The 22,399-nt window shown below is 37.3% G+C and overlaps 3 protein-coding genes and 1 long non-coding RNA gene across 6 annotated transcripts in view; 2 read left to right on the top strand and 2 right to left on the bottom strand.

The window, feature by feature from the left end:
* The first annotated feature begins 766 nt into the window (after nucleotides 1-766).
* Nucleotides 767-4,346, top strand: LOC128861490 (uncharacterized). Of its 2 annotated transcripts, none has more exons than XR_008454382.1 (3): nucleotides 767-1,184; nucleotides 1,249-1,679; nucleotides 3,922-4,346. It is a non-coding gene; the product is annotated as an uncharacterized LOC128861490 (long non-coding RNA). The 2 variants fall into 2 exon arrangements; XR_008454383.1 differs by having other exon boundaries at nucleotides 767-1,679; nucleotides 3,922-4,019; nucleotides 4,071-4,346.
* LOC128861489 (ubiquitin-related modifier 1 homolog) lies at nucleotides 4,297-5,124 on the bottom strand. The gene is made up of 5 exons (XM_054099658.1): nucleotides 4,981-5,124; nucleotides 4,846-4,913; nucleotides 4,710-4,791; nucleotides 4,540-4,588; nucleotides 4,297-4,438 (listed from the first exon to the last, which is right to left on the bottom strand). The coding sequence occupies exons 1-5, from the start codon at nucleotides 5,010-5,012 to the stop codon at nucleotides 4,370-4,372; spliced, it is 300 nt and encodes a 99-aa protein (XP_053955633.1). The 5' UTR covers nucleotides 5,013-5,124; the 3' UTR covers nucleotides 4,297-4,369.
* A 1,132-nt stretch (nucleotides 5,125-6,256) lies between these two features.
* On the bottom strand, nucleotides 6,257-7,217 carry LOC128861488 (transmembrane protein 70 homolog, mitochondrial). The gene is made up of 2 exons (XM_054099657.1): nucleotides 6,555-7,217; nucleotides 6,257-6,493 (listed from the first exon to the last, which is right to left on the bottom strand). Exons 1-2 carry the CDS (start codon nucleotides 7,062-7,064, stop codon nucleotides 6,278-6,280), a joined length of 726 nt encoding a protein of 241 aa, XP_053955632.1. The 5' UTR covers nucleotides 7,065-7,217; the 3' UTR covers nucleotides 6,257-6,277.
* A 318-nt stretch (nucleotides 7,218-7,535) lies between these two features.
* LOC128861487 (elongation of very long chain fatty acids protein 6) overlaps nucleotides 7,536-22,399 on the top strand; it is a 106,055-nt gene continuing 91,191 nt past the window's right edge. The window contains exon 1 of one of the 2 annotated variants that reach the window (XM_054099655.1): nucleotides 7,536-7,714. The gene's annotated coding sequence lies outside the window, so the exon portion shown is untranslated. The remainder of the gene's footprint in view (nucleotides 7,715-22,399) is intronic. The other variant, XM_054099656.1, reaches the window with a different exon arrangement.

The following is a 22,399-nucleotide window of genomic DNA, read 5'->3' as shown; positions in this document are numbered from 1 at the left end:
TCGTTTCTAGACCGTCTCAAGGTCATAGTCAAGACAAAAAGTGGTGGTATTGAGCAAAAGTAAATTGATTCATAATTTTGTATTATTTTCACACATTTTTTACTTTGAATTGACTAAAAGTAATTTTCCAAATTTATGGCTTTTTAATTGGTTACACTTCGAGTGGCGGACCCTGTAAGATAATAAAGTGAAGATATTGAAGGTGATGTAGTACACGTATTCAAACATTTTTTCCAATTTGCAAATATTTTTTAAACATTCAGGTCAAATTGAGAAATATTATTTAGTAAGCATTTTTTGTTCTCATTAAAAAATTCTAAAAAAACTGCAGTTCATATCAGCATTAAGTCCCATCACTGCGAACAGTAATGACCACATGGTTATTCAGGGTTAAATTTTACATCATGAAAACTGCATGGAATTGAGCATTCTGAAGCGGAAATTGAACCAACAAATTCCGAGTACTTCGCTAGCGCACTCATAAAACGCCAACAAAACTCTTTTAGCCTATGTGACAAATGCGGTATTTATGTCATTCACTGATTACCACAGCAAATACGCAAACCAATTTCTGTAGTTAGCTTCCAAACCGAAGAAAAAATCAAAAAGCAACCACAATGTGTGGCAACTCTGTCATGAACTGTGGGGGTTTGACCACAGAGCGTCGCCACAAGAGCTGCCAAAAATGTCCCTTTCTGGCGGCATTGATAAAGAAAACGGTTATTATGAGCCGTTACTCTACCATAACTCTATGAATGCATTTTTTAGAGAGAAGGATAAGAAACGGTTTGTTGTTCTCACTGTTTTAATTTTATAATCCAAGAAATACTAAATATAATCTAATTAAGGCAGTGGATTATATATTTGAAGAAAACAGCTCGACTTCCATAATTGGTGATCCGGACGTGATCCCTGTGGATTACGATAGTGCGCGGTACTAATTCCATATTTATTCGCGTGTCATTACAAACATCTATATGTAAGAAAGTGACTCTTAGTCGCTCGCCAGTTCGCGACAGTCAAAATAGACTGGCCACCTCACCGCGGCTCACGCCACAAATAGGGGGACGAGCTCGGGCAAACAACCAAAAATAGTGTAAAAGCCAATTATATACATATTTACATATGTATGACCAGTGATCATGAGATTTGATTCATTCGCATTGAAGCACAGTCCGCCCCACGTAACATAAGCAATAGCGACACCATGAAGCCTAAAATACTTAGGGAACCCTCCTATATTCTCAGAGCACCACCACCACACCACACCTATGGGCAAACCTTATCAAGCGCTTCAGGGATTTAGTTGATCGCCAGTTAAATAAACTCTCCACGCATCGGAAGAGCTTTTCGCAGCAAATAGCAGATTCTGATACTGAGCATCGTATGCAAATTTCTCAAAGCCTTTCAAAACCACAGCACACTCGATGAACAAGCTGAAGCTGCTGACAACGCCATGGAAAATCACTCCATCTCTCGTAACATGTCTGCCAGTATGCAGGGTCAGCCCGCAGCCCAGAGTCCCTAGACGCATTTGAACCTGGACGGCAGAAACTCCCCCGAACAAAGACTTAGTGGTCTCGAGAGAGAAACTTCCAACACTGCTGTACAGGGAATACAACAAAGGTGCCACCAATTAGTACAGGCATTTGGCGACAGTAATCACCATGTACGGCCCGGTAAGGAGTATCGCACGCATTTTCACGACGAGCCTTCCCATTCCCATCCTTGTTGACTCTGGCTCTATCGAGTCAGTGTTACCTCGAGCCGTAGTCAAACACAAACTGGAATTTTAGGGTTCAAGCTATATGCAGGAAGTTCAACCAGCATCCACATATATGGGCACCAGCGACTGGTCTTCGTCAAGCATCGTTGGGGTTGATTCCATAGCTTAGTACGGGCTACTAATAGACCTCAAGACACGTCGACTTAATGATCCACTTACGTCCCTTTCAACACCTCGAGCACTTACTGAGATAAGAAAGTACGACATTTTCACTGGAGACCAGCAATCTCTTACTTCCACCAGTAGTGGAACGAGTACGCAGGTTATCCGGTGACAAGCTCAAGGTGGCGAAGAATGGCTTCAAGCTACTTGGGGTCATTGGTGTCATACGACCATCTAGCAGGAGCTGATTTAGTCCTATTCATATGTAGTACTAAAAAAGCTGGGAAGTTGATGTACCGCTGGCGATTTTAGACAAGTCAATGCGCAGACAATTCCTGATTGCTACGCATGCCTGAGGCTTCGTTCCAGTTTTTTCACGGAGCGTAACATCACATCCTTGTCGCTCCAGAAGAAATCGAAAAGGCGTCCATTTTTTCCGAGTTCTTGGAGACTTCGCAAGGCCACTCAAACCTTTCAACACCACTTGGATGACATTTGAGAGACCTCTACTTTGTCGGCTTCTACATTGATGACCTCATGGTGGAATCTGAGTCCTATGAGGAATATATTCAGCATCTGAAGCAAACATGTTCCTTTCCGCGTGAAAACAAGCTTACTCTTAATCCCAGCAAGTGCGAGTGGGCGAAGGAGACGCTAACGTATTAGGTTATACCATTAACAAAAATGGTTATAAAGCTCCCTTTTACCACTTCCCAAAAAACGTTCACTAATCTTCGCCGACTCCTGGGGATGATTAATAATTACCGCGAATGTGTCAAAGGGCTCCGAACTACAGTCACTACTCGACGCATTCCATTAGAGCAATTATTATCGAAAAGTGCAGAATCTGAGTGAGCTTTGAAAGAATAGATAAATAAATAGTCGACGCGTACACTTCTGTCAGGTGTTTTTCCGAGCTCCCCGTCCTATTTGTAGTGTACGCCTTGATGTTGTTCCACAAATGGAGGGATCTACAGTTTTAAGCCTAATCCGAACGGCAAATGGTTTTTTATGAGGAACTTTTACGTGACTTTAGAAAAATGCAAGTAGAGTATTATGGCGTACCTTTCTTCAACTACTTCGCTCATTCTCACAACTGATGCCCCCGACTCAGCTATAGGACGTAGTTGCATCAGTTCGAGCATGGCACCTGGAAGCCAGTTGGGCTCTTCTGAAGGAACCTTAGCTCAATGTGACAGGGAACTGTTGGTTATTTTTGCAGCCCTAAAATTATTTCCTAGGACGTCAATTAATCATCAAGATGGATAGTAAGCCCCTGGTCTATGCTTTCGACCAGAGAAAGGAGAAGAGAATGTTTTGGCATACGCTCTTTCGAGAATAAGAACCATTAGTTGCACCACGCTGAGTGCCCAAAGCATTCAGCAAGATGACGAAACGCTTCAGAATCTGTTTAGTAGCAATACTACCTGATTAAAGCTCCAACTTCTGTTTGTCGACGGTAAACTAGTAATATTTTCCTACAAATCATTCAGTGTAGTAAGGCTTTTCACCCCTACAAATTTACGGAGAGTAGCATTCGACTCTCTTCGTGGGATTACCCATTCAACGGGCACTCGCAAGCAGAAATATATCTGGATTGGCATCAAAAAGTGCGCAATGGAGTAGGCTCGCAACTGCATTTCTTGTCAACGTACGAAAAATCAGTGTCTCGTACCCAAGCATATTGCTGTGCCTGACCTCTGATTCAATCATGTGCATTTTAATCTTACTGAAATTCCAATGATCGATCATCTCACATATTGATTGATTATTATTGACAAGTTTTCCAGACACCATTTATACTCCGTTCTGCGCAAACTGCAACAGTTAGAAACACCTTCACCACCGACAATAGTTCCCAATTCACCTGCCTGATCGTTGTTGATAAAAAAAAACGGTTGCTACAAGACGTACTCTAGAGCCAAAAAATGAAACTTTTTAGTGAAAAATTAAAGAGAGAGTTTGTTGTACTCACGCAATTTGCACTGAGCTAATTTTATGTGCCTACAAATAATTTATATTATATTTTGTAGAAATAACCTCGTGTTTTATAAATGCTCATCACACTCTGCTGACAAAATATGGCGCCAGATTTTTTAGTATCATCGCAGGCTATAAACGGCATTCATCGGTAGTTTTTTACCATCTTAAAATCCTTTTTAAATATCTGATTACGTTCAAGATATACCTACCTATCCAGAGACGACCCCACATACTCAACATATGTCCACCATATGAAGGTACCCGGAAAGATACTAACCACCTTTTAACATGCCACTTTAAGCGCCTCACCCGGCAGCACTCTCCCTTCGGACCCACACCTACCTTTAAATGAGATTGACGACAACGACCGCTGACTTCACCGTGCCCGGCAAGGCCTGATAAAACGATACAACAACATCCTAAGATGTAATTTTAATAAAAAATTAAAGTATATTGTAATAAAATAAATACTACAGCAACGTAGGTGGCAGTCAGTATCTACCCTCCATGCAGAGTGGAAATGAATAAAATGTTGTCATTAGGTTGTATCTCATATTCTAGTTCACCCTAGATACAAATGGTATGCATAAATATCAATAAAATATAAAGTTGGTACCAACAAGGATAGAATAGCCTGGTTGGTACTGTCATATTTAGACAACACTTACGAGCAATTCCCAATCGGTGTCGTTCACTAGCACCAAAATGCCGGGCCGCCTGCAATAATATGAAAAGCAGAGCTCTTAGTTTGCACTATTTTGAAGAAGCACCTTTACTAATTCACACATAAATAAAGCTACACAATCATATTTTCAATCTAATTGCTACAGCCACTTACACTGAATCATCTTGAATGAATAATTCTGGCCGCTCTGTCAGAATGTTGGCGTGCATCCACTTGAGCAGTTTGCGTATAGTCCCTGAAATGAGTAATTCCATTAATTCAAATAGAAAAATTGTAAATATAAACATACATTTTTCATTGCCCGCCAATGTTACTTGCCGGCTCTTAATGTTTCCAAATAGCAGTTCAGCACCTGCACTGAAAGCACACAAACAAATCAACAATTTTTTTTTTACATCAACGTAAATGCAATAATTTTATTCACCTAAACTCCAAAAGTATCTTAAGATCGGACATTTCCAGTAATTTATTAAACGCACTCCTCTCGATTATTTTGGAAATTACTAACACATGCTTTCATAAATATGTATGTACATACATCACGCAGTAAACAAAAACAGCTGTTTTGAACAGTTTGAAAGCTAGTGATTGATGGTTTGACTGTAAGTGCAGTTTGAGGTTGTTGATACTCAGTTTGCTAGAGAAATTTTGTTTGAATTTATATGTATACTAGCTTTAACCCGCGGCCCCGCTCGCCTAGGAGTAGTTTTGAGGGATTTAGGATATGTATATAAAAGAATTACAAACAGTAATTTCATAGAAAATTTTTTTATTGATAACCATAATATTACAATACCCGGCATCCGTTGCTATGCCTCGTTGAATAAAATCAAAATAACCGATCAGAAAAATATCAAGCAAAATTATTTTTATTAATTTTCTATCTCAAACCGTTTTTGAACTTTGCATTTGGGTCATAGTTGACAGCTAATGCGGATTATGAGGTCTAAAGTGTGCTATAAATAGTGGAAAATAGGAAAAACTAAGATTTTTTAGATTAAATTTAAGCAAATATTCGGTTATTAGTGACGAATGAGAGTGGTGGCGCAGCCTGGGGGCTGTGGGAAGGGAGTTCCATCATAAAAACATGCCTATAACCTTCATTGGGTGAAAATATGAATGTATACAAATTTTTACGTCATTTGGTGTTGTTTCGTAGTGATGCGCGGACAACGTACAGACATTAACCTTTATAGTATAGATATGTAATACCTTTTTTACAACATTACAAGCAAATCACTAAATTTATGGGGGCGCTAATAATTTTTATTACTATAATGCGATGTGTACTTTCCTCTTGAAAAGCGATTGTTCAATGGTAAAATGAAGAAACCCATTTCTTGATCATTAAAGTTGAAAGTCATACGCACAAAGCTCCGATTTTATTGCAGCTGCAAAGATCCCACTTAAAAGCCTTTGAGAAACGCAGTCATTGTCCGGGTATGAAATATTAATACATATACAAGATATTAGCAATCCCAAAGAACTACCAACTGTCGTTTCCACGACAGGCGGTTCTACATTACCGATACGACCCGGATTTATATCAGGCCAAGAACTGTCACTGCAGCAGCATTCCACGTATGTAAATATGGGAAATGTTTATGCTGCTACAACAACAACAACCAACTGTCTCTAAGATTCCTGGAATTAAAGCTGCTTTCCTTTTGGCCTACTCTCTATTTTACAATTTATTAAAATTTATTTACACCGTAACTATTTTATTGTTCTTTTTTAACTGTGCTTACTGGTTTTAATGAATTTTCTGATAATTCTAATTTAAAGTCCACCGGCTTGTCATACCCCATTATACGCACATAATGCTCAGGGTCCTCGAAAAGTGCAGGATCAACAAACAGTGGTTTGTTACGTACTAAAAATGATGTAAACATGCCGGGTACTTCAGGCACCTTAACGTCACTTGGCTTGAATTTAGTCTGCAAGTAAATGTGAATGAAAATAGAAAAATTTCTTTTGTAAAATTAAACTCATTGCTACCTTTATCTTATACAGAATAATTGAAATCGTTGTTGCCGTATATTCATCAGTATTTGGATTGTAATGAATTTCAGTTACGTATTTTTTTGTAATGAAGTGCAGTAAAAACGGTGTTACAAATGTGAAGAAACCAGCGAAACCACACAGGAATACAGCCATTGGCGTGCCACCAATTTTCAAGCCTTGTTCCATTAGTATTGGTTGTGCCGCCATTCCTGCCAAGCTTGTCGTAAGTGAAAATATCTTCACCGCTTTCATCTTTGGAGCCAAACTGCCATAGTAAACACGTATATCTCCTGCCTCGTTCGATCTGCTTGCTGAACTTGTGTCGGACGAGTAGAAACGATGCTGTTGAGCCACAAGCGCAAGCTGAGGCGTTTTTAAATGGGAAACTTTGGTCAATAAGTGCCCACTAAAACTACTTTTTGTTGTTGTCACAGTTTTTAAACCATGTTGTCCAATGGAAACTAGTGATCGACTCCATGGCAACACTGTACGCACGGATAGCATATTTACTTTCTTTGCTTAAGATAAAATTTTATTGAAATTTTACTTCAATTTCACTAATTCAAATGTGTGGCTACAAGACTATTGAGTAATCGGCTGTCAATAGCAGCTGTTTTTTCGCGCTACCAAATGGGAAGAATTTAACTCATCATCTGTGTAGTGGATATGTAGGAATGAATATTTGATGGACTATACAAGTTAACATATGAGACGAAACTAAATAAATGTAAGTATCTTAGGAATTACAGATCAATGTAATAGTTCTGCTCGTTTTAAACTGCTAATAAATGTGCAATTTTGCAAAAATCTGCATATACTTAAGTAACAGCAATTAAGACAAGAAAGCATTTTCTTTCAGTAAATCTAAGCCGAGACACACTCCTTCTTACTTTGTGTTCCACAAACGAAAATGGAGTAGAAATTCATATCAGCTCAGCAACACTGAGAGGGGTATTTTAATTGAGCTCCCACCAATTTGCTGTCAGTTTGTCATACCCGGCTGCCAGAGCAGTGGAAAAATTGGGGAAAGTGTTGGAACGCGTTGAAGAAAAGTTCAATAGTTAATTTCATAAAAAGTAAATATTCGAAATAAAATTATTGTGCACAAATTAAAATAAAATTTTGCAAGGAGTATTCAGTGCGAAATCGAAAATGTGAGCTTATAAAGAATATATGTGTTTGTGTGTGAACTTGAAAGGATGTATTGATAAAAGCTAAATCAAAAGAAACTTGTCCTGTTGGATTTTTTCAGTCGCTTTACATGTGAACTTTATCGATTACGTCGGCCAGCAGGCACTCTAAGCGCCGATGAAGTGCAAAAATGAGTAATGAGCACGTTTATAAACAAAAATAAATAAAACCTTATAAAATATAGGCATTTCTCTACTAGTTTGTAAAAATTCAACTTGGCATTACACACTTCCTGGTGGCCACCAAACTTAATTTGTCATTTGTTCTTCATATTCAATGAAGTAATCTATGCTTTCGCTATATTACATACATATGTAGTTACTGGCATGCAAACTTTTTTGTGCATATTCGTACATATGCATATGTATGTGTATACAGTGGGTACATTTTTATTTATTTTATATCACTCAAACATTTTTCTGAAGAGCCTCACCTCAGCTGTCGCAAAATTGAAATCTAACTCGCTATTTTTTTTACAATAACGTGTGCGTGTGTCAGTATAGAGCCATACAGAAGGCGATAGCAAGAGCAACAACGAAAATAAATTATGTTAAAAACAAACCGGATATTTCACTAAAGCCGAGCTTAAAAAAATTAAGCATATTAACGGTGCGCATAGTAGTCAAAGAGACGTACGAACAGACGATAAGCGTACATACGTATGCACATACATACATATGTATATGGTGAAATGGAAAGACAAGCTGTCGGACACACGTTAAATTTGCACATTAGCACTATTTAAACAGACGGAATGGGCAGACGCTAGCAAAGAGAGTGCGTACATACATACATACGTACGATTGTGTAAAAAGAAACCAAAAATAGTAAAGTAGTAAAGAAAAATGCGTGCAATAATTTTGGAAAGCCGCAACCAAAAGAAAATTTTTTTGTAACTTTTGTTTTGAACAGCGTCCCAGTGTGACATTGTTGTTGTTGTTTGTTGGTGTTTTTTTTTTTATTAAGCCACTTTTTTCTTTGTAGGCGAATCATGTGAATTCAAACTATTATCAAAATAACCTCGCAGCGGATTTAATGTAAAAAAGATAAAAAATAGTTACGTATGTATGTATGTAGGTAGTTGCGCGAAATGTTTTGTATTTACATTTTATTTTTCAAGTGTCTTCGCCTTGCGTGGTTATCTACTGGCAATTGTAGAACCGCTAAAAGCACTACGTATTTTTTATTGCCAAAAAATTTATAGTAAAAAATTTCAACGCGATTAAATCATGTCTAACAGATAATAGAGTTAAATAGATAAAGTACCATATTTATTGATCTAAAAACCAACCGTGTAAAACCATTGCTCACCGGCTCGATTTAAATAGAGAAATGCGTTTATTTAGACGACTGCAGAAATGGGCCTGTTTATCGTGAAAACCTAATATCGCACACAACCAAAGTAGCTACGCGTTTCACTTAGATTCAGCGGTAATGCCCATTTCTCATGTACGAGTAAATATTTATTTTTCAGTGGAAAAAAATTAATACTTTTAGCGTGCCGGAGTGGGTATAGAACATTCTGACCGAACTCGGAATCAGATTCACTTATATTAAATAATTATAATTCAGTTCAACTATTGTTGCAAATTTCAATTTTATATGCCAATCACAGTTCTGTACGCAAGAGCACCTTCTGCATACTGACGTCAACTGTTGGTAAATGTGCTTACGGTGGCGTATTCTCTGGCTGGGTATGGCACTTTTCGGTAAACGTTTATGACTTGACGTACTGCCTGCTATTCGTCGCAATTCATATAAGGTGATAGCAGTAGAATAGGAGATTTGGTTTTTTTTTCTTTCTTAAAATTTGGCATGCAAGAAACAAGTGTAGCGGGGCTTCCGGGAATTGGTCGCGGAAACTGCAAAAATTGCACAATCTGCAGTGACCTATGAAAATGACTGTGGTTGTTGATGTTGTAGCAACACAAACATTCCCCATACATATAGGATACGAGGAATGCTGCTGAAGTGACAGTCCTTGATCGGATATACATATGTACATAAATCCGGGTTGCTCCGATTACGAAGAACCGTCTGCCGTGGGATCATGAAAATGTCAGTGTTCTTCTTTGATGGTGGGTTTTTGCATGGCAAGAAAGTGCTCATGTCGTATAAGTTTCGAGGCCGCAGCCTCTTCCACCAAATACATCCGTTACTTCGTTCCCAGGCATGATGGAAAGAATAATGGGATGGCGCCTATCGTGGTACCGTTACTTTGTTCTCAGCGAATTTGACAATGAGTGACGTCATATTAGCACCAGTATGCCCATATTACCATTTTCGTAAATTGATTTAGCATTTTTTGTAATCTTTATTTTGTCTCCGAGTTTTAGTTCTTTCCTCATGACATTTTCTAGGCTGTTCTAATTAAAATGTAACGTTTATAATTTTGTAAAATGTACACTTTTTTTAATTAGTTCAATAATTCACTCAGTTTTAAGCTTTACTATTTTTAACATCTGGTCACATTGCCCGCTACTCTCTCTCGCTACTGCAGTGTTGCCTAGCTTTGGATATAAAATCGCACTAAAATGCCCATTTAAAGAAAATAAAATACCAAATTTTTATTGAATTACTTGAAGAACTTGGTATGCGTGACAAATTGTCTTTAACATGTACGTTTTTTTTTTAAATAATTGTGTTATAGTTACGTACAATTTAATTTATGAGTTTTTTGTTAAGAGAACGACTTTTGTGCTATATTCGAGGTTATGTAACAAGATCCTTGCCTACTATTTGTAAAAATGTATTTATGGTTTTTTCAGTATTTTCTGGTATTTTATTGCTTATTTTTACTGTGAATACACCTCTTGATGCACTATGTCCCACTAAGGATTTAGGACTGGAAGAAACGATTACACCTCTATGGTTTTAATTCACAGTCAGTAAATTAAAACGCTTTTTAAAGTAAAGAGTTTCAAAGGCCTTGCATAACCTTAAATGAAGCAAAAAATTAAATTTGCACTTTCAAAATATCAAATTTTATAAGGATCAACAAAATTTCATTAAAACCAAAATCTTCCCATTCTTTTGTTTAATAATACAGTTGTTTTTTAACTTACAGTTTCGGTAGCTTTAAATTAAAAAAAAAGAAACAAACACGAAACTTAAAAATTTTCGCATTTTGGGTATAAAAAATTACTAAATTTATTGCGAAGAGCAAATGGTTGGCAACACTGCACAACTTAGCTAATGTGACGTCACGCACTCTCTGATGGGCGCAACCTTGTTTCTATCATTCTTGGTTCCCAGATATGAATTTTTAGTCCGGGGCTCAATTGAGTCGAATGCAATTTCGCGCTCCTAGTAGATTTAATCCGTTTTCCCTTTTTTAATCTGGATGTAACTTGGAGTTAAATACGTGATTTGTACTAATAATTTTTTGATATTCAATTCTACATAGCTTTTATTTCATAGATTAATATAAGAAATATAAATAATAATTTAAATATCTTTGAAAACTTAAACTAGTGGCACTAGGAACAAAAAGGAAATATTCATGTGGCCATTAAAATAGTTATGAAATAAAAATAGATGCGCTACAAGAAGAACTTAGTGACTTTATTAAAAAGCGGTTTAAATGATCGAAGTTTAATCAATAACCACTGGGTACACCACGATTATCATAAACCTTTTGTACGCGATTTGGCATAAAATTGAGAATCCTTAGGCAAGTTTCTGTGGGAATGGAATACCATAGTTCCTTGATTCTTGCCATAAATCCTTCTTATTTTTTAATTTTTCCTTTCCGATTCACTTTTTTAAATATGCCCAAAGTTTTTCAATGCGGCTTAGATCGAGTGACTGGCTTGGCCAATCCATAACTTTAAGATTATTTTATAAAAGCTATTCATGTACCAACATTGAGGAGAGTTTTGTGTCATAATCTTGCATAAAAAACCACCAAAGTGCCATATTCTCATCAGCAGCAGCAGGTAGTATCACTTCTTGAAGTGTGTCCATTTTATTGGTTATGAGGTGCAGAGGCTCCACTGCATACCAAGAGAAGCATCCCAAAAAAAAAAAAAATGTTTTGCAGCCACCGTGCTTCGCTTTTTTTCTAACGAGACCACAGCCTCTCTCACCAATACGTCTGCTATTTCGTTCCCAGTTATAATCCTGTGCTCAGTGACTCAACTTAATCGGGTGCGATTGTGCGTTCCTATTAGATTTAGTTTCTCAATACACTCAAAGACCAGTGAGGACTTAATGTCACAGGATTATAGTGCCTTGAGTGCCGCCTAACTGTAGCTCAGAATGGCGATTCGCTCATTCCGGAAATTTCTGTCTAAGTTTATCTCTGCAGATAGACATATGTGTGGTATACATCTGGGCTTGGAAGATACTTGGAAAACTACCCATCGGCACAGAACGCTTGGTTGTAGCGCCGTATATTCTAGCGCCTACAATGGCCTTTGATGACATAAAAGCAAGATGACTACTTGACAAGAGTCACAATTAAATTATCAGTAATGCACATCGTTTTCTTTTAGACACCACGTCGTTCTGTGGAATTTTTGGACTTAATGGCATTTACAACAAAATGTTTGAGCCGTCCATCTTGCTCAATCGCCGTTACCTTGCTTGAACTGCAAGCGAAAGCGCGGAACGAACGACAAAGAGCACAATCGGCCCCCGCGTTCGGCAACGTTCGACATCTGGCTCTGTCCTACTTGAGTGAGCATATATATTGTATATATGTATGTATAGGGTTTTTTAATAGGTGCGCTTCAACTTTTTTCCGATGGGGAGGGCGAACGACGCAATATTTTTTATTTTTCGCTTGTCATTTGAAAACTTCATTAGTATACATTTAATCATGGAACGCTACACACTTGAGCAAAGATTGCAAATCGTGCAAATTTTTTATGAAAATAATCAAAATAATCGTTCTGTTGCTGCCACTTTAAGAGCATTACGGCCATTTTACGGTCCATTTAACAAGCCGTCCCGTTTTGGGGTTATGTGAAGTCATTGGTCTACAGTAACAAGCCGGCGACGATTTGTGAGCTCAGAGCCAATATTGAACGCGAAATTGCTGGAATTTCGGCCGATTTATGCAAAAGAGTGGTCGAAAATTGGTCGAAAATTGGGTTCAACGATTGGACTTCGTAAGACGTGCACGCGGTGGTCATGCAAAAGAAATCGAATTTCATACTTAAATGTATATGTTCAAACTCGATAATAAAAAAAAAAATTAGTTAAAAAAGTCAAACCGTTTGTGTTTTATTCAAAAAAGTTCAAAAGTTGAAACGCTCTTACTGAAACCCCCTACATGACCGCTCAATGCATACGAGTATTTATGTGGGTACATATGGGCATTTTCACAAAAAGGTCAACCACGAGTGCAAAACTCAAACTGTTCCTGAAAACTTTTTGTTGATGAATAATAAATCTCAAATGTGTTTACTTTATAAATATAAAAGAATTTTTCTTTTCTTTTAATTTTGAGCCGAAATATACAACGAATATACAAAATTTACAAAAATCTAACTCTTTTGACCAAATATACCAACTTTTTTCCTTGTAATACTCCCTTATTCAAAGCAATACTATGATGTTTTTATAATTTAAAAATCTTCTACTGATAGTAACATAATGTTTAACAAGCAGAGAGACTTAGTGGAGATCGAATAACGGTAGTTTTTTTTTGATTACTTCTGCTTATATTCGTATGTCGCGTCCGTTACCGAAAAATAGCATTTATTATTCTCATTAGTGCAAAAAGTGTTTATACTTTAAATTGCTTTCAGACTTTAAGCAAATAACTTATTTCACTTAAGAAAAGTAGCCATTGACTCTCGACAAAAACGATTAATAAAATTTATTGGTGTTTGAAATTCGTCGCGTCCGTTACCGCGAACCTTAAATTTTAAATAAAGTCGTAGAGATTGACCTTAACAGAAGCATATCAACTCTTCAAAGCCGAATATACCGAGGAAAAAGTCTGCAAAACTATTTTTATTCGTTCTAAGCCAACTTACATGGCGGCCGCCGTAGCCGAATGGGTTGGTGCGTGATTACCATTCGGAATTCACAGAGAGGTCGTTGGTTCGAATCTCGGTGAAAGCAAAATTAATAAAAACATTTTTCTAATAGCGGTCGCCCCTCGGCAGGCAATGGCAAACCTCCGAGTGTATTTCTGCCATGAAAAAGCTCCTCATAAAAATATCTGCCGTTCGGAATCGGCTTGAAACTGTAGGTCCCTCCATTTGTGGAACAACATCAAGACGCACACCACAAATAGGAGGAGGAGCTCGGCCAAACACCTAACAGAAGTGTACGCGTCAATTATTAATTAATTAAAGCCAACTTACATTCAGTTAATCAATAATTTACGACACAATATGTGTATCTGTAAGTACCATGCAAATTTTATTTTTTTTACTAGAAGGCTGTGCAAAGATTATACCGCAGTTTCCTGCCAAAGCTGATTTATTTCTTACATCAGTTTGCTGCGACGTTATGAGTGAAAAGTGCATGGCTAATACTTGTGACAGCTGTGTACGCGATATTAAATACGATCTAGTTCCAATACAGTTTATTAATCAATTTGATACGCAAATCAAATGGAAACAGTGGAGAAAAGTAGACGATCGCATAACTTTAAACTACACTATTGGTCCTTTAAACGACTTAATTCATGATGTAGAGATTCAGTAAATCGTTAAAGCAAGAAACATCATTCTCGGTGATGCCTTATGCTTCTATGAATGTGCTAAGAACAACATTGATGGAGTTAAAATTTTGTATATCTCTGGAACACAAATTGATAGTTTTTCTAATCAACTTTCAGAGTGATGGCAAAATGTTCCAAATATCAAAGGAGTTAAAAGTATGCATTGGTTTTCATATTTCGACAGTAAATGTATTGAAGTTGCTCGGACTGCTATTCATTAAAGAAAATAATTAAAATAGACCATCCTAAAAACTAATAACATTCTTCTTAATTTTTTATTTTCAATAAAATTGAAGTATTATAATGAAAAAAATTCTATTTCCTAGCTCATGGAAAATTTTGTCGCGTCCGCTATGTCGCGTCCGTATTTCTTCTATATTCAATTAAAAAAAACGAAGAGAAAATTATCCTTAATTTGCTGAATTTTGTATATTTCTGAATGCGCCTCAAAAAAACTTCTATTTTTTGTCGCGTCCGTATCACTTTATAATTGCTTATAACTACGTACTTATTTGTAAAAGATCTTTCCCGTATATATTAAAATTTAGCACTCCGTCAGCCCTTTAAAACAATATCAATATATATAAACTTTTACTTTGTCTTCATTGTTTTGGACGCACTTAAAAGCGTACAAATGTCGCGTCCGTTACCGTGAAAATGCACATATGTATTTATGCATATATTTTCAACAACCTTTTCAAGCGCCCTCAAGCAGGTGCGATACAATACCGCCGCAAGCACAATTGACCGAAGTTTATCTATCCGAAGCCACTCCAGCAACGAAAAGAGTATTCGATAAATTACAATCGCAGGCATCGCTTAGAACCGAAATAGGAAATTGGGAAAAACTGTTACGCGAAAGTAATTAAAATAAAAGCACTGAATATAAGCATTTAACAAGTTTTATTTGGTTCAATCGATTTAATTGCAATATTGTAAATGATGTGTTGATTGTATTGAATATGCCTTTTTTGCATGACAATTTTCACAGAGGTTGCACTCACTTAATTCTAAACCGGTGTTACAATATTTAAATGAATTAAAGAATAAAGATTTACATTCACTGAATATATTTTATTAATTAAACGTTTAATTGATTATTAATTGTGTTTTTTTTTTTTTAATTTTTGCTCAACCTTCAACAAAACGCAAGCAAAAGCACGGATGGGGTGAAAAGTTCCGGGCCCAACAACGAAAACTGGTTTTTTTTGTTCGTTCAAAATTAGCTTTTCAACGCAATTTTTTTTATAAAGAACAAGGCAATCATTCCAGCGCCGCTCTAACATTTCAATACCACTTTTGTAGTAGGATTTATTTTTTGCCTCAGAAGAAGCCTCAGTGGCAGCTATAACCTTTTCATCATTAGAGTGAAATTTCTTACCGGCGCGCATTTTTTAGATCGACGAACAGCAGTAATCGCTGGGAGCCAAATCTGACAAGTACGGTTGATGTGGGAGCAATTCGATGTTCAATTCATGTAGTTTTACCCTTGCCCAGAATCATCAAATCGTTCTTGTTTTTGGTCAACAGTGGGCAAACGTTGCTCCCACTTTCTCATAGTCAAATGCTCAAGCAATATAATTCTTTTGATATCTTTGTGAGGTCAGCTAACTCACGCAAATTTCACCTTTCGATCATTCAAAACGATTTTTTGGATTTTTTGTTTATCTTTTGTCCTCTCATGCCTCTCTTCTTTTGCCTCATTTGGACGCCCACTGCGTTGTTCATCATCGGTGTCTCTATGACCACGTTTGATGTCAGCAAACCATAGTTTTACTGTTGTTTCTGATGGAGTGGAATCCCCGTAACACTTTTCCAGGCATTGCTTCGCTTGCAAGATACTTTTTCCCATCAAGAAGCAGTGTAAAATTAAAACACGAAATTATTTTTGATCCGTTGTTTTGAAAATAACAAAAGTAGCTTCTCTCATAGCGCAATAACTCACGGACTAATGAATAGATATCATGAAATTTTATCAGCTGTCTTTTTAAGGTTAGTACTAGCTGAAAAAGAGGTGAATGCAATTAAACTAATGACCGAGACTTTTCAGCCCATGTGTTAGCTTGCAGCCGTCCTAAAGCCACGTTTTCTGTAATCCAGCCGCATATTTAAACTCAGACTCTTTCTTTGTTGCTCCACAACTCTTGCGCTCCGCATGAATCTACTCTACAAGGACGGTGTCGTCAGTCTTGGTAAGATGCCTGATGGTCAGAGCTCAAAAGATGGTGTCGCAATTAGAATAAAATTAATATCAGTTTTTAAGAGCACTATGCCGAAACGAATACTCGAATACTTTCAAATTACGATTTTGGAAATGTTTTTTTCCGCCATTTTACGAGATAAAACAAAATATAATTCGCGCATACATCCTTTGTTAGATATTTAACTGAGCTCGTCGTCCAATTTTTGGTTTGCATGTTGTTGCTTGAATGGAGGTACCTACAGCTTTATGCCATCCCCGAATGACAGATCGTTTTTTACAATAATGCATGCATATATTTATTATTGTTATTATTATTATATAAAAAATTTATATAATTCTAAAAACTAAAATTTAACCAAGAACGAAAGTAATGCACCCTGGCTTCATCAACTTGCAATTATTTTTGATGTGCACTCGTATATCGCACATGCCTCAGAGACTTTAACGGATTAAATAAGCTCTGATGAAAGTGAATTGTATAAAGGTAGAAAAAATATACCATAAACCGAACATAAATACATACCTACATGCATATGTATACTGATTATGCTATTATCTTAAAACTGCTTTCGTTCCACACAACACTGTGTTGCTAGTGCTACGTTAATAAAAATAACAACATTATAAATAAGACAGTAGAAAAAGAGAACAGAACGGGGCACGAGTGGTTATAGGGGTAGCTTTTATGTTGGAGCCAGTGTGGGCGCCAAAGGCGAAACAGATGATTTAAAGAAAAACGAAAAGAATGGCACACCATAGAAAACAGGCGGGTGAAATAGTTGAGTGTGATGCGATGCGGTGCGGTGTATTGGTGAATGAGTTCATTCAGAAAAATCTGTAACGAATGGCAATGGAACAGTGCCGACTCGAAGTCGAGTTGTGAGAGGAGAAGATTGGCAACGTGGTGCACCGAATTTATACATTATATAAACACAAATATAAACGAATACTGCTATGGAAAATCTATGGAAAATGCAGAAGCAGCCAAAACTCAAGATGTGGGTGCATTTCGTGCCAATGTTGATGTGAGATGTTAGACAGCGGGCTAAGGGCCGATAACGTTACAAAAAACATTCGATATATCACCACTGTCTGATGCTCGATAAGCTCAATGATACTATTACGAGTACACACAAAGCCTTAAATATTACGTAAAACAACACAAGAAATGCTGTCGCTGCTTTTGGTATACAAAAATGTTTGTCAAGTGAGCGCTTAAGAGGATTTTTGTACGCCCAATACGGGCATCACCACACTCTTCACAAGTTTAGGTGCACACTCGCCAGTGCGTATGTTTGCGTTCAAGGTCGTTTGGTAGCAGCGCTTTGATGTTTATCGATTAAAATACATACATTGTATGTGCGTATGTAGATGTTGGTTCTCCTGCAGCAGCTATATTGTTTGCGGATGCTGCGCTATGACAAGTGCTGCAGAGTGTTCGACACAAGAGAGGATGCTGAACGTCCCATGACATTGAGCGCCAATACATATGCACTTACATAATGCACAATGAGTACACGATGTGGGCGTGAATACTCGTATATTGGTAACATTTTCATACATGCGTGCATGTAGTAAACGAGTATGTATGTGCGCTTCGCAGGAGGTGTGCATCTGTTGACTTTTTGTTAGACGGAGAATTTGGCTAGCGGTCGCGCAAAATATGATATGTAGGAGGAAAATTCAGGATATATTATTATTATATGAGTGTTATTGAATCAGAAAAATAGTGGAGGGCCACTACTTAACCTTAGAATGGAGCGCTAGTGCTACCACCTTCGGCTCGCTTGTAAATAAAAAAATAAAGATATATGATATCTATTAATAAATATTTTACGATTTACTAGATCTTATTTGCGATGTATTTGTTTCTCTTGTGTTTTTTTTTCTAATAAGAGTTATTCTCAACCAAAAATTTTTTCGTTGCCTTAGTATTATCTTTTCAACAAAATTACATCAACATTTCCAATTTTTGAATCAGAACTTTTAGAAAATATCTTTTTATACAATTTTGTGCCGTTCACGGTTAAGCGTCCAGAACAAGGGAAAAGAACTCACTCCCATGGCAGCCGATTCTACGTTACCGGAATGACGCGGGTTTTTCGCGACCAAGGGCTGCCGCCCTGTCTAGCGCACCGTATCCCAGGAAAAGGAACTTAACTTTACTAAGCATTTTAATTGCGTCCCCGTCCATGGTGATTTCCCTCAGTTCTGATGAAGATTTTGAATGATGGCTGTTTCTAATCAGACGCACCTCTGTACACCATCTGTTTGACAAGGGTATTCTCGCTATGATTACAAAAACATACTTGATAACTTGTTTTTAGCTAACAAGTGCAGTAAGTCAACGACTTGGCACCACAGGAAAATTATAAATTTGCAGACAAGTCTGTGCACGTTTCTATGCTCTTCACACGCCTTGCCTTAACACTCTCCAATGAGAAACCTTGTCGAGCGCTCCTCGATGCCAAGGAAGACGCGGATTGCAGTCAAAAGTACTCTGGAACTCCATGAACAATTGTAGGTTATACGAATCGTTCTGAATGACTTAGTTACTAAGTAATTCCTTTTGCATATCTTCAGTATAAAACTTAGCTAAGCTCTTCTGCACACCGTTGGTATTATTGACTGTCTAAATACTGTCTCGTCCAGTAGATTTCCGTCAGTTTTGTCCTGAATCTCGTAGGCATAGTTTAAACGGTGTCTCCTGACGTGCCTACGAGGCGGCTCTGGCTCAAGCAGGTGTCTGCAAGGGTGAAACCTACGGTAGCACCCTAGCAGGAACTGCTTGCTGAGCAGTTTGTTGTGCTCCATTACAGGGAGCATTTGTGCCTCATTGTGAAGGTGTTGAATAAGGGACATCAGGAGTCAGCCGGTCGCTGTCCGAATGGCAGTATTCTGGCATGTCTGTAGCTTTATCCACTGCGTGTCACTAGTTCCAGGCGACCAGATAGGCGCAGCATAGTTTATAACCGGCCGATCAATTGCCTTAAATGTCGATAGCAACAGTTCTTTGTCTTTGCCCCAAGTGCTGCCGGCAAGCGACTTGAGGACCTTGTTGCGATTTTGGACCTTAGTGACAATTGCGGTTGTTTGCGCTGAGAAGGAGAGCAAGCTGTGAAAGGTCACATCCAAAATTTTAGGATTGTTTACCGTCGGAATTGGTGTGTCATCGACTTTTACCTCCTTTACCTACTTTTTACAGTTTGACCTCCTTTGCCCAGGTGGTAAAGCGGGTCGCCGTGGATTTAGCGGGGGAAAGTTGGAGATTTGTTTATTGTTACTGTAAACAGCTGCTCTTCTTGCTCACAAATCAGTACAAGCAAAAATGTATCCATTAAACCTTTGCAACCTCTCCTCAAAATGAAATGTTACATTGCGCTCTCAATTTCTCAATTTCCCCTTCCTTGCCAGTTTTTTGGGTACAATAACTCCAAAGCTTGGTAGTTCAAAGTGCTCATATACGCAGATGATATAATTATATTGGGATCTCACCAACGCATAACCAAAGCCAATGAAGCCGTTAACTCATACCTAAATGAATTAAATACATACTTTCACAAATGGAAGCTAAAACTAAACTTCAATAAAAGCGAAACAACTATTGTTAAAGGAATACGTAAGAACTTATTTTTTTTTTATTTATTTATTATGATTAGGTACAATAATACAATTATTATACTTAATAACTAACAGGAGTGCTAGCAGCCAAGGCCTTCGACTCTCTTTTAAAATTGCGTTTTTGTTAATCCTGTAAAATGTACATATACATGTATTATGTTTAATATCTAAGTACAAAGTTTAAAATTATTTAGATTTTATGTAGTATATTACAAGCTTTAAGATAGTTTATAAATTTAGACATGTTTTCAAGGTTTATAGTAGTTAGAAGTGTGCTGGGTGAAATAGTTCCGAAAAATTTTAGTCGAAAGACATTTAGTTGACTGCAGTCGTTTAAAATATGCTCCGTGGACAGTGTGCTGTTGCAAAAGGGGCACGCTGTACGTTGTGAATTTTGTAATAAGTGTTCATGTGTGAGGTGAGTATGGCCAATACGAAGGCGAATGAATGTTTGTGTTTGCTGTCGAGTAGATGTGCTTGGGAAAATAGCTTTTTCTCCATGTTTATTAATCAATGTGTATTTATTATTATAATTAAGCCATTTGGTTTGTTTATCAAGGGCTAATGTTCTGTAAATTGCGTTTAAAATGTCATTGTTGCTTGTTGTGTGAAACGTGAAGCAAGGTGTTAAATGTGTATCGTCTGCAGCGCGGTCTGCGAGTTCGTTTCCTTCTACACCTTTGTGCCCTGGTACCCACATGATTCGGATTTTATTGCTGTTTTTAATACATGTCGTTCTGATTTCGGATACGATATTGTTAGCGTTGCCTATGTTGCGTATTGCATTGATTGCGGATTTGCTATCGGAACAAATTACAAATTTCCCCTTATTTTTTTTTGCGTAATCGGTAGCTAATTTTAAGGCTAAAGCTTCGGCTGTAAATATTGAGCAATGTTGGTCAATGATTCCTCGGGTAATTAGCGTGCCACTACTTCTCAAAACTGCAAACGAAGTGCTATAATCGGTTTTCGAACCGTCAGTGTATAAAAAATTCCACCCTTTCTTCCGGTATGGTTCAATTATATTAAGGAAGGATTGTTTAAAGGTGGCACTGGTAGTACTTTCTTTAGGAAATTTCTCTAATTCCAAAATAAATGATGATTGGTTTAAGTTCCAGTGTGGTTCGTTTTCCGGTTTGATCAGTTGAGGTTGAAGGATGATTTTTAATGTTTTAGCAAAGCGTACACATCGCCGAATCGTTGACTCGACCTTGTAATTTTTTTTGCTTTTAATTGTTGACAAAACATCCTTGTAGAGGAGCTCATTGTGGGCGTTATAAAGTTTGGGGATAAGCTTGTATGTAGATTTAGTTACTAGCTCCAAAATACTTGGTAGTCCTGCTTCAGCAAGGATGGCAAATGTGGGCGAAGTTGGGAAGGCATGGATGCTTCGTCTCACTGCGGTGTGGTAAGGTTTGTAAATAAGTTTCAAATTACTGACAGCACACCATCCGTATACGGGCAGAGCGTATTCGATTTTTGACAGTATTAATGCTTTCGTAACGTTAATTAGGGTGCTAACATGAATTAAACTATGTTTTGAGGAAAGAAATTTTACAATATTTAGTCTGGCTGCTAGGCTATTTCTTAAATTTATACATTGTTGTTTAAAACTAAAATTTTTTTCGAAAATTATTCCTAAAATTTTAATATGATTAACAAATTCAATATTTATGCTGTCAAGGTACAAATTAAATTTCTTACAGTTAATTTTTCTACAAATGTGAAGCATTTTACATTTATTAATTGATAAATTAGCTCCGGACGAATTGCCCCATGTTTTTATGTCACTTAAAATATTTGTGAATAGTGATTTTATTATATCCATGTCAGTTATGTTTGTGAACAGTATAGCATCGTCAGCATAAATTGAATGTTCTATTTTTTTGTACTTGGATATTATTTTGCTCAGTTGTTCAAAAGCAATTATAAACAGAATCACCGATAATGGCGATCCCTGGGGCATACCGTTGTGAAGAGGGAAGGTATTTGAATACTGAGAGTTAATTGTAACCCGAAACTTGCGGCAGGTCAAAAAAGCTTTAACTACATTAAAGACTTTTGGACCAGTGCCCCAAGCTTCGAGCTGTTGAAGGACCACATGCACACCGATACGGTCGAAAGCTCTTTCGAAATCCGATG

The sequence above is a fragment of the Anastrepha ludens genome, chromosome 4 (assembly GCF_028408465.1).
Source record: "Anastrepha ludens isolate Willacy chromosome 4, idAnaLude1.1, whole genome shotgun sequence".
NCBI lineage: Eukaryota > Metazoa > Arthropoda > Insecta > Diptera > Tephritidae > Anastrepha > Anastrepha ludens.
Note: the sequence above shows the minus strand (reverse complement) of the source record. Positions and strands in the feature narration are given on the sequence as shown.

Excerpts from the sequence above, each read along its gene's own strand:
- LOC128861489 (XM_054099658.1), bottom strand. The coding sequence starts at position 5,012 with ATGTCCGATCTTAAGATACTTTTGGAGTTTAG. Across the intron at positions 4,792-4,845 it reads ATTGGCGGGCAATGAAAAAT|GGACTATACGCAAACTGCTC; the intron begins GTATGTTTATAT and ends TACTCATTTCAG. Across the intron at positions 4,589-4,709 it reads TTCATTCAAGATGATTCAGT|GCGGCCCGGCATTTTGGTGC; the intron begins GTAAGTGGCTGT and ends ATATTATTGCAG.
- LOC128861488 (XM_054099657.1), bottom strand. The coding sequence starts at position 7,064 with ATGCTATCCGTGCGTACAGTGTTGCCATGGAGTCGATCACTAGTTTCC. Across the intron at positions 6,494-6,554 it reads TTATTCTGTATAAGATAAAG|ACTAAATTCAAGCCAAGTGA; the intron begins GTAGCAATGAGT and ends ATTTACTTGCAG.